At 41.9% G+C, this 16,494-nt stretch overlaps 3 protein-coding genes across 6 annotated transcripts; 2 read left to right on the forward strand and 1 right to left on the reverse strand.

The window, feature by feature from the left end:
• Nucleotides 1–15: 15 nt before the first annotated feature.
• Nucleotides 16–4,709, forward strand: lrrc34 (leucine rich repeat containing 34). Of its 2 annotated transcripts, XM_031583743.2 has the most exons (10): nucleotides 16–224; nucleotides 371–483; nucleotides 1,867–1,931; nucleotides 2,895–2,978; nucleotides 3,077–3,205; nucleotides 3,307–3,402; nucleotides 3,488–3,642; nucleotides 3,717–3,872; nucleotides 4,069–4,195; nucleotides 4,388–4,709. In XM_031583743.2, the coding sequence occupies exons 1-10, from the start codon at nucleotides 127–129 to the stop codon at nucleotides 4,616–4,618; spliced, it is 1,254 nt and encodes a 417-aa protein (XP_031439603.1). In that variant the 5' UTR covers nucleotides 16–126; the 3' UTR covers nucleotides 4,619–4,709. The 2 variants fall into 2 exon arrangements, with proteins under 2 accessions (XP_031439603.1, XP_031439604.1); XM_031583744.2 differs by lacking the exon at nucleotides 371–483.
• A 137-nt stretch (nucleotides 4,710–4,846) lies between these two features.
• Nucleotides 4,847–6,240, forward strand: LOC116224368 (leucine-rich repeat and IQ domain-containing protein 4; the record flags this gene model as incomplete). Its single annotated transcript, XM_031583736.2, has 1 exon — nucleotides 4,847–6,240. A coding segment is annotated over exon 1 (1,071 nt), but the record flags the coding sequence as incomplete, so codon positions are not given.
• A 917-nt stretch (nucleotides 6,241–7,157) lies between these two features.
• On the reverse strand, nucleotides 7,158–15,051 carry lrrc31 (leucine rich repeat containing 31). Of its 3 annotated transcripts, none has more exons than XM_042710221.1 (11): nucleotides 14,803–15,051; nucleotides 14,364–14,391; nucleotides 14,052–14,264; nucleotides 13,244–13,393; nucleotides 12,899–13,066; nucleotides 12,460–12,630; nucleotides 12,088–12,255; nucleotides 9,419–9,586; nucleotides 8,900–9,064; nucleotides 8,569–8,739; nucleotides 7,158–8,478 (listed from the first exon to the last, which is right to left on the reverse strand). In XM_042710221.1, exons 2-11 carry the CDS (start codon nucleotides 14,374–14,376, stop codon nucleotides 8,162–8,164), a joined length of 1,704 nt encoding a protein of 567 aa, XP_042566155.1. In that variant the 5' UTR covers nucleotides 14,377–14,391; nucleotides 14,803–15,051; the 3' UTR covers nucleotides 7,158–8,161. The 3 variants fall into 3 exon arrangements, with proteins under 3 accessions (XP_042566155.1, XP_042566156.1, XP_031439597.1); XM_042710222.1 differs by having other exon boundaries at nucleotides 14,058–14,264; nucleotides 14,364–14,408; XM_031583737.1 differs by having other exon boundaries at nucleotides 14,364–14,408.
• Between the last annotated feature and the right edge of the window lie 1,443 nt (nucleotides 15,052–16,494).

Genomic DNA, 16,494 nt, shown 5'->3' on the forward strand with positions numbered 1-16,494 from the left:
CTAGTTCATCCTCAAAGGTATATGGCCTACAAAGTGACGACACATCCTGGGAGGGCATGTGTCGTTGCTATAGGAACGTGGTCAAAGCTTTTTGCCACATTGAGTTTTGTTTTTTAACCAAGAGAGATGTTGGAAGATATCTATTATAATGCTTGTGCAGAGTTGCAAGTGCCCATAAATGCATATATTGTACACGTACTTAAAGACGCACGGGAAAATACACGGTAGGTAAAATTACCTGTAACGTTAGTTAAATCGGTTTTTTTTCTTGGCTCGCCTTTAATCATGCTATGCTAACGTGAACAAAGTTGCAGTTGCTCACCCTAGTAGCAGTTTTTGCTTAACATTAACGTTATGTCATGTTTGACAGTGACACCATGATCTATTTGACTGGAAACGATCGGCTGAAGGAGGTGCAGAAACTAAATGACAATGACATGCTTGCGGTATCAAAAATCCTTCTTAATAATCAATCAGTAAAAGGTAACTCCATCTGTTAAGAAACTAGAGGTCTATTTTGTCATATTTCCATATCCCTTCACTGAATGTGTCCTTTGTGTCTTTATTTCCAGTTTAACAGCCCACATTCAAACTAGTTGATTGTAGTTCAGCCTAGCCTATTCAACATCATTAACACAAGGACCAGCCTCTGATAGATAGTAGCCCAACATCAGGCAGCTTTTAGAATTTAGCTAGGTATTTATAGACCATAAGCGTAAATTGTTAATCTAATCATTTGAGAATATTCATCAAGCATTCATTATGAAGCAACGCCCTCTGGTTGGTTTTGTATCAGTCAACAGAATACTTTAATCACTAGTTATTATTTTAAGATACTTAGATTTCACCAATCCACAAGTAACTTCGTATGGTTGTAACCCCACATGTCTGATACTGAATGCGAGGTTTTGCATCCCTAGGTGTACGTGGCCCTTGGTGCTAGCTCCAGGGTCATAGCACTTCTTGGTCAATAGCTCAAACCCCGTTTTGCCCCAAATTCTGTACTTTTTATGGCAAGCTGGCATCGCTTCTAGGAGGCACCGAGCTCATTACGGTTCAAATGCGGAGTGGCGGCAACAACAACAAAAAAGCTCAATACCAGCATGTGCTGGTAGAGGGTTTAGTAAGTACGTAAAGTGTATTTATATAGCGAAATAACACAAAAAGAACACGATAAAAAAAAAACAGCCATGTTGGTTCGTTTGAGTCACAACAAGACGCCGAACAAGATATCAAAATTCAAATGGTGCTCTTTCACCTGTTGAAGCGGTCAAATCTTTCAACTTTTTGCTACTTGGGGCAAGCACATTCTGCTTTGACCCTGGTGATGGCAGCTTGCGGCGGCTATATTTAAACCTATTATTATGATGGTGTATACCCCTGTCCTGTTATAAATGTCTATATTTAAACCTATTATTATGATGGTGTATACCCCTATCCTGTTATAAATGTCGATACTTGTAGGCCTATGTGTAGCATTTACTATTATGTTAACATATTCTTGCCTTCAACTAATAATCCCACATTTTATATATATATATATATACATGCATATTTTTCAAAACTTTGTAAATAAATACCAAGTACAGTTATACAATTAGGCTAATATTGTTGCTCATGTATACATGAACATTAAAAAAAAATGCTCAAATTTAGCACAAGAATATATCTGTTATAAAGTCACTTTCATCTTAAAACCATAGAACATAACTCACTGGTACTGCTTCACACCAGTGTACAGCCGCCACATCCACAACCTATAATTCCTTAATTATTCACTCGATTACTCAGCCTTCTTCACGTTTTTTAGGTTGTCAAGGAAAGTTATTTTCTAATTTATTAAGTGCAATGTTTCCTTTTCTTTAGGTTTAGATATGAGATATAATGACATCACAGACCAAGGAGCAAGACACTTAGCAGGACTTCTTCAGGTGGGCTACTGAACCCCATGAAATACTGAGGAATTGATCAGTCCAATTTTGATCAAGATCCTCATGAATGATAATGATACGATGTTAGCCCACAACAAGCAGTGGGAAAGGCATCATTTGTAGACGCTAAAGTGAGCTAATTTTAATAGCTCGCGCTATCTTTTGTGGGTGCACGTTGTGGTATGTTAACAAAAACACTGATTCAATTATCACCTCTAGATATATGCTGTAATAAATGCTTCACTTCACTAGGCTCCATTATATTAATTACACACATCTAACACATTCACGTGAACACTGTATTATGCTTTTCATGATTTCAGGCATCTCCTGATTTTGGGAGAAAATAGAAAAACATTATGAAAGTTTTGTCCAGTTCCTGTTTCTGAAATAAGCAGGTCTAATCCAACTAATCACTTGGTTCTTTCCTGTGGTGTGGCATATCATTGCTTTTGCTAGTCTGTCTTTGTTGGTCTCATGAATATGTATAGAAGTTGCCAAAGTACATAGACAGTACAGTACATTGTGCTGCTATTTAAAGGTCCGGTGTGTGGTTTTTAGTGGCATCTAGTGATGAGGTCGCTGAATTGCAACCAGTTGAACCAGCATGTGTGAGTACCTGCAGTGGCTGTCAAATGGCATAAGAACGAGAAAAGCCCTATCCCGAGGCAGTGTTTCGGTTTGTCTGTTCCTGGGCTACTGTAGAAACATGCCAATGCAAAATGGTGGACTCCACGGAAGATGACCCACTCCTTATGTAGATACGAAGGGGCTCATTCTAACCTAACGAAAACACAACGATTCATAGTTAAGGGTAATTATACACTGATGAAAACATAATTATGAATACTATATTCCATTTCTACTAATAGATGCCACTAAAAAACTACACACACTGTATCTTTAAAACCGTAATTAGAGTATAGTCCAATGTATGTTTCTTAAAAATGTCTGTTTGAACAGGAGAATGTGGCCGTTCAGTCCTTGGATCTCATGTGTAACAACATTGAGGCCGAGGGTGCAGAACACGTTGCCAAAAGTCTTCATGTAGGTAAAGAGTGGGCTTCTGTATCAACCTTACTGAATTGCAGACTGGTCTTTTCTGTCTTCTGTCATGAATTGCCCCTTTCTATTTTCTTTAACAGTTAAACAAAACGTTGATGTCCCTGAGATTGACGGGGAATAAAATTGGAGACAAAGGAGCCATGCATTTTGCCAGCATGTTGCAGATAAATACCAAGCTGGAAGAGCTAGACTTCTCCGACTGTGATTTGGTATTGATACACCACACCACACCACAACAGCACTAACTGTTTTTTTTTATCAAAAGGCTATATTTACAGACTCTCGGTGCCTTTTAATTCCCTGTCCTTAGGGTACTCAAAGCTTAATAGCATTTTCCATCGTCCTGAACAGCAATAAACACATCCGCTCCATCAACCTGAGTAGGCCACTGCTCTACAGCCATCAGGTAACGCTAGGTGGTGGTAAGAATACATGTGGTTAAACTTTCTGTCTTCATTTTGTCAAAAACATTGCCTGACCTCGTTTTTCAGGAGGAGCCCACTATTCACATTGCCCGTATGCTAGTAGTGAATCAGACTTTGTGTGAGCTGCATCTCGGGAAGCATGAGATGACAGACACGGGTGTGGAGAGGCTGTGTGAGGCCCTGCAAGTCAACAAGAGCCTGCGCTACCTGGACCTCCGCTGGTACTTAACCACATACACGTCACCACTCTCACTCGCCGTACATCTATTCTCATGTGACATGTGTGTTCATGCAGCAACAAAATCACGAGGGATGGTGCCAAGTTCCTAGCTGAGGTCCTGAAACAAGGCTCTCCTCTGGAGATACTCGACCTGTCTGCCAATCGCATCGAGGACGATGGAGCCATGCACCTTAGTGAGGCCATTTTGCTGCCAAACTGTAAACTCAAAGCGTAAGTGACACTTGTCTGAGCAGAGATGGACTACAGTTGCTGTTCAGTTGTATCAAATATTTTCTTAGTTAGTTGTTCTCAGCTCTTACGTATTTTGTTGCAGAGATTGATTCTCCCAGACCCCCTCTGATACTGTGTGTGGCATTATTTGAAATAACACATCGCCCCTTTTTCATTGACTGTTTGGTTTCTACAGATTGTCCATCCCTTGCAACAACATTGGTACTCTGGGCCTAGTAGCTTTTACAAAGGCCATGAAGATCAACAAGTCGCTAACTCATATTTACATCTGGGGCAACAAACTGGAGGAGCCTGTGTGTGTGGTGAGACATACCTTACCACCACCAATAGACTATAAGCAATGTATGCCTATCCTGTTGGGTAGTCTAATATTTTGTTGCACAGTTCTCAAGGGTTATGATTCAGGTTACTGTAAGTCAATGTCGGATAAACTGTACAATACATGATGTAACAGCGCCCTCTGCTGTATGTCTTGTCCAACTGCATGTACACAGGCATTCACCAAACTCATGAGGAGCGGCCGGTTGCTGGAGTTGCACACCGACGTCTCGCCCTATATGGTGGATGGCCATGTGTGTTTGGCAGAGGTGTTTCATGGTTTGCGCAGGCATTTCTACTGGACTCCCAGCTACGGTGAGGATGGAGAGTATGCCAGCAATTCAGCACTGGCCCTGTCTGACACTTCGGATGATTTTCTGCCTCATGACATTTTTGGCCACTCCTGATCTTAAAACTTGACATAAATGATCATTGGAAGTAACTTCACAAAATGAGATCTATTGTAGACTAATAATAATAAAATATTCTTGTGAACACATTGAAGTGGTTGTCATAGTTTCTCATCGGCTGCGCATGGTCCTACTTATATACTTATACTTATATATTTTTTAAGTAGCCTATTTGTTGAAGGGAGAATAAGCCTGAACAGGTTTTGTGTGGTTATCAACAATTATTTAAAAAAAAAAAATGTAAATAGGCTTACAAAAACTTGATATCTGTATCGCAAGTAACTTTCTTGTCAGATGCCTTATGACGCTACAAAGATGTGTGTTGATATGACGTACGGTGTGTCTTAGCCTATGGTAAATCTTACTGATAGATGTCTAGACTCTTAGGCGCGTTAGCAACCAATCCATATGCTAGACTAAAATGTGATTTACTAAAGGAAAGGACATAGGCCAAGATAATTTGGGGCTACTTACTGGCTTTCGAGAATAAGTCAGCTATTGTGTTTTGGCCTTCGTGCTTTATTGAGAGAACTAGCAGGAGAACAACCATGACGGCGCTACGATTCTCCAATGACTTGACTTGCATATTCGGGGATGGGACACAGGATTTTAAACGTATTGAACCCTCGTTGCCGAAGGGCTGTAAAGCCAGAGTTCTGTTCGTGGACTGTTCATTCCGCTCTCTCACGGCCTTCCCCGTTCGAGTGTTTCATCTCCAACATCTGGAGGAGTTACACCTGGAGGAAAACTTTATCTCTGCAGTACCTTCCGCGATTAGTCGTCTTGAAAATCTCCGTGTTCTTTATTTGCACAACAATCTTCTGAGTTGCGTTTGCGAAGAGCTTGGTCGGCTGTCGCATTTGCGTTCCTTGGACCTGAGTCAGAATCCACTCAAATGTCCTGAACAAATGCAGGATGTGGTCCGTCGCTTACGTGGTTTGCGTGAGCTCAGGTTCTACAGCCTGGGCCTTGAAAAGCTCTGTGATTTGATCTGCAAGAACCTCTTCAGACTGGAAATTCTGGGCTTGTCGGACAACGCCCTCACTGCCCTCCCTTCAGAGATCACCAACCTTCAATTTCTAAGAGAGATATATTTGAATAACAACTTGCTCCAGATCTTTCCAACCGGGCTGGCTGAACTTCCCCGCCTGGAGATCATCGATGTTGGACTGAATCAGATCAATACCCTCTCGGATGATGATGATTGTGGATCTTCTTGGAAGAAACTCTTTGTGGCATCTAACCGGCTGTCATCCCTCCCTCGATCTCTTTGCAAATTTGGCCACCTCACTGTCCTGGACGCCTCGAGTAACGCCCTCACCAGGCTGCCTCACTGTTTCAGGGCCCTTACAGGCCTAGTAGACCTGGGACTCTCCAATAACGTGCTTAGGACATTTCCTGCACAGGTTTGCATGCTCAGGTCTTTGCAAGTGCTGTATTTGAAGAACACAGGCCTGAAGGAACTTCTTCCCAATGTGGCCAATCTGCAGACTTTATGTGTGCTAGACCTAAGTCAGAACAGTTTCACCTCTTTTCCTTCTGAGATACTCTCACTCGTCAACCTGGAGGATTTGAGCTTAGATGACAACCAACTGAGAGAGGTACTGTGTGTGTGTGTGTGTGTGTGTGTGTGTGTGTCCTTGTATTCATCAATATCTAACAAAGAATGGTCAGATTTTGGTTTATAACCTTCTAGATGGTTCTGTACACTGTACACATAGTAGCCATGCAGTCGCCCCTGACTCTGGGTTGCATGTGGCACAGATCTAATCAGATCTATTCCAGTTAGCCACTAACTTGATTAAAGCACAGCATCTGCACATTACGCAGCTCAGATATCACATAGCCTAAGACCTAATATCAGAGTTTCAGAGTTCATAATCATTCAGAATACTGAATGAACATCCACACCAGGAATGAATTCTCCATCACTCTTTTGTCATTGATTGTGGTCATTTTAAATAATTGTATTCTGGATCCACAGATTCCTGCAGGTATACAGTCATTATCTAAGATCAAAATTCTTGGTCTATCTGGAAACCAATTCTCTACTTTTCCGACGGCTATTTGTGAGCTGCTGCTGCTGGAGAAGCTTTATCTCGGCCAGGACCAGGGCATTAAGCTCGCTTCTCTTCCACAAACCATCTCTCAGCTCACAGTAAGAATGCAGTTTTATACAATGTATTTCATAAAATGTCTCTCTCTGTATATGTATAAATATGGATATACGATATGGACATTTTTTTTCCAGAAACTCAAAGAACTCTACATGGAGAACAACTATTTAGTCGACCTACCTGATAGTATTGGCAAGATGCATAAACTAGAAGTCTTGGACCTTCGTAACAACAAACTCAAAGCTCTTCCAAAAACAATTGCTTGCTTAACTGGTAATAAATATGTGTGTGTCTCATGTACTACATAATGTGCAGTTAACATCTGTGAATAAAAGAATCAACCTCTCTATACACAAGTGCTAACAAACACCACTGTCACATAAATGACCCATAAAAATAAAAAAAATAGGGTAAAAGTGTTATAGTGATATTTGGTATGTTTATTAACTGTAATTGAAGTAGTAGTAGTAGTATGTCATCTATTTAAACATTTCTGATACAATTCTCTTTCAATAGTGAATGTATTTCCCTTTCAGGATTGAAGAAGCTTTACCTTCAGACTAATAACCTGAGCTGCCTCCCAGTAGATATGTCAAAATATCTGAACCTCTGCATTCTCATGCTAGCTGAAAACCCCATGACTGACCCACCATTGGAAGTCTGTGAACAGGGCGCTGCAGCAGTAGTTTCCTATCTCAAAGAGAAAGTCTGGAGAGAAGCTAGCTGTTTAAAGGTATGACATCTACCATACGCCCAACATTCTGCAACACGTTGTTCTCTGGTGTTGCCATGGGAATCAACAACATATCCTCATTATGTCTGCTTATGTGAGACACCTATGGCTAAAAATAGATATCTGTCTATTAGTGTGAAAGCATCCCTGTAATGTTAAAACACTGTTCCTAACTGTGTGTTCTTCACCTTACATCAGATTCAGGCTTGGTGGAGGGGGACAATGGTAAGTAAGAAGTTAGGGCCTTTTAAGGAACCAGAAGTGACAAAAGGTGGTAAACACTCAAAGGACAAAGACAAGGCGCCCAAAGGAAAGGATAAGACGGCACCAAAGAAGAAAAAGGCATAAACACATTTTCACCAAATAAATGCCTTCATGTATATCCATTCACTTTTGATTTGAACATCATTGTCTTGGTAGGAATCATGCCTGGAATACCATAATGTTAAAATATGAATTGATCCTCTTGTTTCACAGTAGAGACTCTGAAAGCATTTTCCGCTTGCTATTTTGAATTACAATTAAGCGTACCATTCAGTGTTGAGGCATTCAATTCTAGAGCAATTCCTGAATTTGAATTCTCGATTTGTTTTGTAATGGTACTTAACAGAATCACATGTTTCTCTCCGTCTACAATTGAAGTGAAGTGCTGAATCGATCTGACTATGGGACATAGGTGAGCTCAGTTCGTCACATCCCAGCGTGTCGCTTCTTGCTCATGATGTTCTCCAGCTTGTCCCTCTCGTCTTGCCGTAGGACCCAGTGCTGCAGGGCCACGTGAGCGAGGGAGGGGAGTGTAGCCACCGCCTCCAGCAGGGCAGGCAGCCACGGGGAAGCGGGGGGCGGAGAAGAGGACGGCCTCAGGCTGACGTCCAGCTCCTCCAGAGCCCTCAGGCCCCCGGCCCCCTCACCAAACAAAGCCACCCAGCCCGAGTCGCCCACGCCGCCGTTGTACGACAGGTCCAGTCGCTTCACCTGGGAGAGCACTCCCCGCTTGGAGGCCGATGCTGTGCAACAAGACACCCATGTTCAAAGACCCAGATGAGGCAGAGCAAGTACAGCTGTGTGGGGGGCTGATGTCAGATGAAAGCCCTTACCTAAATGAAGCACGTCCTCTGTGGTTAGATCGCAGCTGCTCAGTCTCAGGTCCTGCAGCTTGCATGATGTGCACGGCAGGCCTCCCAGGAGCAGCTTCAGATTGCCTCCCACACTCTTACTCCACGACACGTTCAGCCTCTCCAGCTGTGAGAGCGACGGCACGGCCGAGCCTTCGGAAGAAGGAAAGATGAGTGCGATGGGTATTGTCGGGTTTTCCACGTGGTCAGAGATTTTTTTTTCGTCAAGTTGGAAAAGAGAATGTGTGGCTGTGTGTAGGCTCACTCCGGCGCCATGTTATCGGGATCATTGTGTCAGGTCGTGATTTCTTACCCAGTGCTTGGTATGAGTCCGCGCTCAGGCCACAGTTGTTCAGAAGAAGTCTCCGTGTAACGGGAAGTGGTAGAACAGAGAGGAGAGACTGGAGGCAATCTCCAATCTTTTTGTTTGATGACACATCCAGCTCCTTGAGAGCACTAAGGGATGGTATTACCTGGACTAGAGAAATGTATACACACAAATACACACATAAGCTGTGGTAATCACACACACACACACACACACACACACACAGACACACACAGACACACACACACACACACACACACACACACACACACAAGCTGTGGTAATCACACACACACACACACACACACACACAGACACACACAAGCTGTGGTAATCACACACCCACCCACCCACACACACACACACACACACACACTAATGCATTCACACACACACACACACTAATGCATTCACACACACACACACACACACACACACACACACACACACACACACACACACACACACACACACACACACACACACACAGTTACACATCCATACCCAAGGCTATTGCATCTTCTTCTGTTAAGCAACACAAATGGATATCCAGGCCAGACAGGTGAGTCATCTGTGCCAGGCTCTTGGTCATCTTGGCCAGTCCTCCGCTGGCTCCTTTGTTGGCAGACAGGTCAAGGCGCTGCAGGGTCGGAAAGAACTGGAGTGCTTCCCCTATAAATATTGTAGAAGAACTAAGTATGAATCATCAGTTGTGTTATTCAAAGTGAGCTCATGCTTTAAAAAAAAAAAATTACATTTGTTATGTTTTGTTATTCTATTTTTACCTCATTTTTTTACCTCATTACATTGCAAAATTGTTTTACTGATTCATTGCTTCCCATAACAAACATGTAATGGGTAGGCAACAAAAGCCATTTTGTTCAAAATACATGACATTCAACCTAGAATAAATGGTTAGGAATAAAAGCTTTTCACTGATTTATAATTGTTTGAGGTAGGCACACATCAAGGAGCATCTGAAAGCATGGCAGGTTTGAAATTGAAATTTAAGCAGTCTGCCAATTATTGCAGTACTAGAGATTTGTTTGCTATTTGGGACACGTCATGTTAAAAAGAAGTAAACACAACTCTCATTCTCACTATCTGCCAAGGCTATTCACTATGCAATTGTATGCTTCTGGTCCGACTGCTAGCAAATTAGCTTGTTAGTTTTAAACATAAACTGTAGTGCCTCTTGTAGGTTAATGATTCATGCAAATACACCTTATGACACGTTTTACAACAAACAGGTTTGTTTTTCTGGTACTTACAGTGCATTCAGAAAATATTAAGACCCTCTTTTTTTTTACATTTTGTTATGTTGTAGCCTGATGCTAAAATCGTTTACATAATTTTTTGTCCTTCATCAATCTATACCCTTTACCCCATAATGACAAAGTGAAAATAGGATTATTTTGCTAATTTATTGAAAAGAAAAAAAACGAAATATCATATTGACTGTGTATTGAGACACTTTGAGCTCAGGTGCCCCCCCATCGTCATCGTCTTTGAGATGTTTCTAAACTGACTGAACTTCTGACTGAAGTCCACCTGTGGTAAATCCAACTGAGTGGACATGATTTGGAAAGGCACATACCTGTCTATATAAGGAACTGCCTGCAGGGCTAAGATCTGGGGAGGGCCATCAAATAAAATGTTGCCATACTGAAGGATCCTAAGAACACAATGGCCTCCAAAATTATTAAATGGAAGTTCTGAACAACCAGGCCTTGATAAGAGAGGGGACCAAGAACCCGATGGTCACTCTGGCTGAGCTCCAGAGGTCCTGTGCGGAGATAGGATACACTTCCAGGAGGGCTTTATGGCAGAGTGGCTAGACGGAAGCCTCTCCTTAGTGAAAGACACAGGAAAGCCCGCTTAGAGTTTGCCAAAAGCACTTGAAAGACTCAGAGTGAGAAACAAGATTCTCTGGTCTGATGAAACGAAGATTGAAACTGTTTGGCCTCAATTCTAAGCAACACGTCCGGCGGAAACCAGGCACCGAACATCACCTACCCAATACCACCTCAACAGCGTAGCATGGTGGTGGCAGCATCATGCTGTGGGGGTGTTTTTTCTGTAGCAGGAACTGGTCCAAAGGAAAACCTGGTCCAAAGTGCTCGGGACCCACCTTCCAAGAGGACATTGACTCTAAGCACACAGTCAAGACAATGCAGTAGTGGCTTAGGGATGTCTCTGTGAATGTCCTTGAGTGGCCCAGCCAGAGCCTTGACCTGAACCCAATCGATCATCGCTGAAGGGACCTAAAAATGTCTGTGCACCGATGGTCCTTCCCATTCCACCTGACAGAGCCTGAGAGGATCTGCTGATTGCCAGAAAAATCCCAAATCCAGTGTGCTTGCGCGCCTGTGGCTGTCATACCAAGAAGACTCGAGGCTATAATCGCTGTCAAAGGTGCTTTAACTAAGTACCGAGTAAAGGGTCTAAAACATATGTCAAGGTGAGTTATTTTAGTTTTTCCTTTTTAATACATTTGTGAAAAGTTCTACAAATCCTGTTTACGCCTTATGGGGGTCATTATGGGGTATTTGAGTATAGATTGATGAGGCAAAAGATGAGGCTGATTGTGCTGAATGATTTCATATACATAATCCTGCATGGATTCTTTATGGATTCTTTAGCTAAAACAATGACATGGCTAAACGTGTGTGGTGTGTGTGGTGTGTGTGTGTTGTTTGTGTGTGGTGTGTGTGTGTGTGTGGGGGTTTGTGTGGTGGTGTGTGTGGTGTGTGTGTGGTGTGTGTGGTGTGTGTTGTTTGTGTGTGTGGTGTGTTGTTGTGTGTGTGTGTGTTGTTTGTGTGTGTGTGTGTGTGTGTGTGTGGTGTGTGTGTGTGTGTGGTTTGTGGTGTGTGTGGTGTGTGTGTGTGTGTGTGGTTGTTGTGTGTTGTGTGTGTGTGTTGTGGTGTGTGTGGTGTGTGGTGTTGTGTGTGTGTGTGTGTTGTGTGTTGTTGTGTGTTGTGTGTTGTGTGTGTGGTGTGTGTGTGGTTGTGTGTGTGTGTGGTGTTGTGGTGTGTGTTGTGTGTGTGTGTGTGGTTTGTTGTGTTGTGTGTGTGGTGTGTTGTGTGTGTGTGTGTGTGTGTGTGGGTGTGTTGTGTTGTGTGTGTGTGTGTGTGTGTGGTGGTGTGTGTGTGTGTGTGTGTGTTCTGTCTTACCGAGGATGCATAGATCATCCTGTTCAAGGCCACACATGTGTAGTGTTAGTGACCTCAGTCCATGAGCAGCATTCAATGAGGAGAACAGTTCCCTCACCCCGCCGGTTGCAATCCTATTGCATGAAAGATCGAGATCCTCTAGATTTGTCATCAAAGGAAGGGCCTGGCCTGATTCATAACAATAACACCAGTGTGATCATTAGTGTAAACAGATATATATATATAGAATTGGTATACGCTTGTTATATGAACACTTCATTTCAGTTGCTGATGAAGGATTTAAAATCAAACGTACATCTATCGAATTTACTCTCATACATAACTTATGGAAGAAATCTCTTTTTTATCAGCTGTGTTTTCCTCCTCACCCACCCAGTGCCTTAATATCAGCATCAGTGAGCTGGCAGTCTACCAGGCGAAGCTCCCTGATCATGCAGCCGTAACGGAGCTGGCTGGTGAGGCTCCGCAGGCCGGCCCCCCCCACCCCTGCGTTCCAGGACAGGTCGACAATCTCCAGCAGAGGGACAGAGTCCAGGCTTTCCCCTGTGACATCAGCAGTAGCCCTTATTAGTATGAACTCAGGAAGTGTAAACAACGCTTGCTTCTCTTGTTTGTTGATCTTTGTTTTTAAAAGCTTTGTTCAAGAATAAAAAGAATAGGTTTGGGGTTAAATGAAAAGAACTTGTTTGTGATAGGGAAGCCTATTGATTTATGCCTTTCATTTATACACATGCCTAATAAATTTCAAACAATAACATAACATCAGACTCAGCCTAAAACAGGATACGTGACATGGATATATCTGTCTCACCGAGTGCTGTTAGGTCCTGGGCCGTTAACCTGCAGCCACACAGTCTCAGACCTCTCAGCTTTCCAACGTGCTGCAGGTGAAAGGTCAACGCCTTCAGTGATCCTCCTACGAGGTCATTCCAAGAGAGGTCTAACTCCTCTAACTGGGTCAGGAAGGTCAACAAAGTGGCTGAGTGGATACAGAAGGAGAAGGGCAGGTAAGTGGGAAGTGATAAGATAAGTTGATCCAATACCGGCTTTAAACCGGATTCGCTTAGAGGGTGAGTAAACAGTATGAGGAGGGTGTAAAGGGAAAAGTGGATCAGGGATTGATTACTATCCCAGGAGATTGCTGTAGGATGCTCACCCAGCTCTAGCACATCCGTGGCTGTGAGGTCACAGTGGCTGAGGCTGAGGGTCTGGCTATCTGGTTTCTTCCCCAACTTCTCCACAAACTGCTTCACACGACCCCAGCCCACCACAGACCCAACCTCCGTATCCACAGAGTCCGTGTTTTCTGTGGCACATTCATTTGTGTCCGTGAGTGTGTGTGATTTGTACTCACATGGATTCATTTGTGCAGTTCCTTCCCCCCTCATGGCTACTGTCAGCTGTGAGACCTTATATAGACAGGTATGTGCCTTTCCAAATCATGTCCAATCAGTTGGGTTTACCACAGGTGGACTTCAGTCAGAAGTTCAGTCAGTTTAGAAACATCTCAAAGACGATGATGATGGGGGCACCTGAGCTCAAAGTGTCTCAATACAAAGTCAATGTGATATTTCGTTTTTTTTTCTTTTCAATAAATTAGCAAAATAATCTATTTTCACTTTGTCATTATGGGGTAAAGGGTATAGATTGATGAATTGCGTTAGTTCTGTCACAAAGACACTTCACAGCGTCCCCATTACGGGAGTTTTGACCTCCTCATTCTTCTGTACCAAGGTTACTCTTTAACTTGGAATGACCCACTGCACCACCACACCTCTAACTGCTATTTTATAAACTCATGATATGCACGTTAGCTTAGCTTAGGTAGAGGACATAAACTTTACAAAATTCTAACAGCCAACAGTTGTCAGTTTATTAGGTCTATGTTGAATGACAGGCATGTGTGACAGACTACAGCCCAACCCTGCAGGTGGGAGGCCCGTGTCTCTGTAAGTTAAGCTCACCTGCTCCTGACTCTGTGTTCTTCCCCTCAGAGTTATCTGATTCCTTCATCTCTGGGATGCCTCCATTTTTCCTGTCATTGTTCTCCCCGGGCCTGAAGAGGAAGCCAACAGGTTTCTGTCGCCGCTCTGTGAAGGAGGTCTTCCTTCGGATCTGGTTCATGATCAGGTCTATAGCAGACCTTTTCTGAGAACCATCCCGGCTACGTTGGGCGTCTACAGAAATATTAATGAAAGGTTTTTGTTCCATAGGCAATGTTATTAACTTGCTTGGGAATTTGTTAGTATCACAGTAGTCTATTCACTTTAACATACCTGATGATTCCATGCTTTTGCACAGAGGCTGCGAGATAAAGGTTGCTTTATAATGTCCAAGGAGTGAACAACACAGTTAGGTAAATTATTGACAAACTTCACTGCCTTACATCCAGTAAATTTAGTTAATATTCGAGCACTAGTCTTATTTGTAATTTATATGAATACTTTAATGGGCATAATAATTGCATAATGACTCGCTCTGAACGGATATGTACTCGTATCCTGCTTCTCAGAATGGAAACAGGATGTTGTTCCCCCAGAAATCAATTTGATACTCTCTCTCTCTTACTATCCAAAGCGCATATTCTACCGCAGTTCTTCCACTCTGTCTTTTCGTATCTGACATCAATTTAAACAGGCTATATGTATGGCAAGTACATCAAAATGGTGTTTCTGAGCTGACAACTTATAGCATCATTTTTTTAGTATCCCAAACCTGGAATAGTGATCCCGGAAATACAGTCTGTGCCTACTTTGAAACCAACGCGAATGACTAAACGAATAGCATTTGCCTTTTTAAGAAATGACACTTCACATGAGCTAATCGTTGACACAAGAACTATTGACTACAGTTGATACCGAGCGACAAATTATTTGAAATCCATGTAGAGACAGAGTTGGGTCGATCCGCAATGGCTTGGTATGCTAGACTTGATGAATAAGCAGGCAGAACAAGACACGAGACAGCCAGGTGATGTCCCACCGGAGGCGTGTTCGAAATGTACTGCGATGAGATTTACTACCCCAATATGCAGGGCCTCACGTTATTCTGCAGCGGAGCAATAACCACATAACAGATCAGTGGTGATAATATGTCTTTGTTAATTACAAGAGGAGGTAGGAAATAAGTGTACAATCCAAACTCAAACAAAAAAGTTCGACAGTGATTTGGAAAATAATTTAACCAGGCTATATGTATGGCAAGTACATAAATACAAAGATTAACCATTTTTAATTGTCTTTAGCCATGCATAATGCTCATATGAAACAAAACCCCCTACAATATTTGAAGCAGCATAAACCAAGTTACAGGATAGAGACTATGGATAAACATAAATGACATTAAATATTGATGCAATAGGATGGTAACACTTATAAAACATGAACTTTACCTGACTTACATCTGAGGTAGCTACACTTTTAGCAGCTAAAGTGTCATAAGAATAAATGACGTTGATTGTCAAAGAGAGGGCAATACAGATAACTGATGGGACGGGTCTTTATAAGAGTGCTGAAATTCTCTTTCCAACTCTTTTAAATAAGACACATTTAGACCAACACGTCTGAAATTATAAATCACCTTGGGACTTTATAAAAATTGTAAACAGGGAAAAGAAGTTTTTAAAAAAACGTTTTCTTAAAAGACATTTCAAATCCAAAGTTGTTTCAAAACACAATTGTTTAAAGAATAGGTCCAAATCCATCTAAAGTTTTAAGTCTGCTTAAGCTTTTGTATTTCAGTAAACATGACTCATACATACATTTAAAATGTACATTCAAACATACATACATACATAAAATATAAATGTATATTAGGAACACATTAAGTACACGTTCAATAACACATACAATGTCCTGTTTTTATGATCTGTTAATGAACAATAAATAATTCAATATAATATTTACAGTGTCATATACTTTCTCTGTAATTCTGGCTGTTTTGTTTTTCAAAGTTATTAAAATATCAGATCTCATTTTTGCAGTAGATAAAGCACAAATGAGCCTGGTGATTATGACATGATATCCATACATCTTTACTTCTATACATATCCTTTCAAACTCTAACCTTTCATTTCAGAGATAATGATTCTTTATCAATTTCCAAAGCATAACAGTTGTATACAATGTATGTATTTGATTTAATTAAATGTATTATCAAGTTATTATCAGTCAAAGAACAGTAGAAACAAACCAATACACAATTGTAAAAATTGCCCTGTCATATTTGCCAGTTAGGACATCAGAGAAAGAACTAGTGTGTTTTTCAGGCTGATCTCATTTTTGGCATCAGACTATTATGGTTAGAAGATCTTTTCTGGTGACGGTAGCACCAAGTCACATCTCCAGTAGTGTCTGGCGGTTTCTATGTTTCTCAGTGTAATTCTGCGAGGCTGCTGCTCCGAGGTTG

This window comes from Clupea harengus, chromosome 17 (genome assembly GCF_900700415.2).
Source record: "Clupea harengus chromosome 17, Ch_v2.0.2, whole genome shotgun sequence".
In the NCBI taxonomy this organism is placed as follows: Eukaryota; Metazoa; Chordata; class Actinopteri; order Clupeiformes; family Clupeidae; genus Clupea; species Clupea harengus.

Coding starts and splice junctions, on each gene's coding strand:
- lrrc34 (XM_031583743.2), top strand. CDS start 127: ATGTTGGAAGATATCTATTATAATGCTTGTGCAGAGTTGCAAGTGCCC. Junction 484..1,866: donor TAATAATCAATCAGTAAAAG/GTAACTCCATCT, acceptor CCTTTTCTTTAG/GTTTAGATATGAGATATAAT. Junction 3,206..3,306: donor ACTTCTCCGACTGTGATTTG/GTATTGATACAC, acceptor CCCTGTCCTTAG/GGTACTCAAAGCTTAATAGC.
- lrrc31 (XM_042710221.1), bottom strand. Junction 12,631..12,898: donor CCAGGACCTAACAGCACTCG/GTGAGACAGATA, acceptor CTGATGTCACAG/GGGAAAGCCTGGACTCTGTC. Junction 9,587..12,087: donor GGATGATCTATGCATCCTCG/GTAAGACAGAAC, acceptor CAATATTTATAG/GGGAAGCACTCCAGTTCTTT.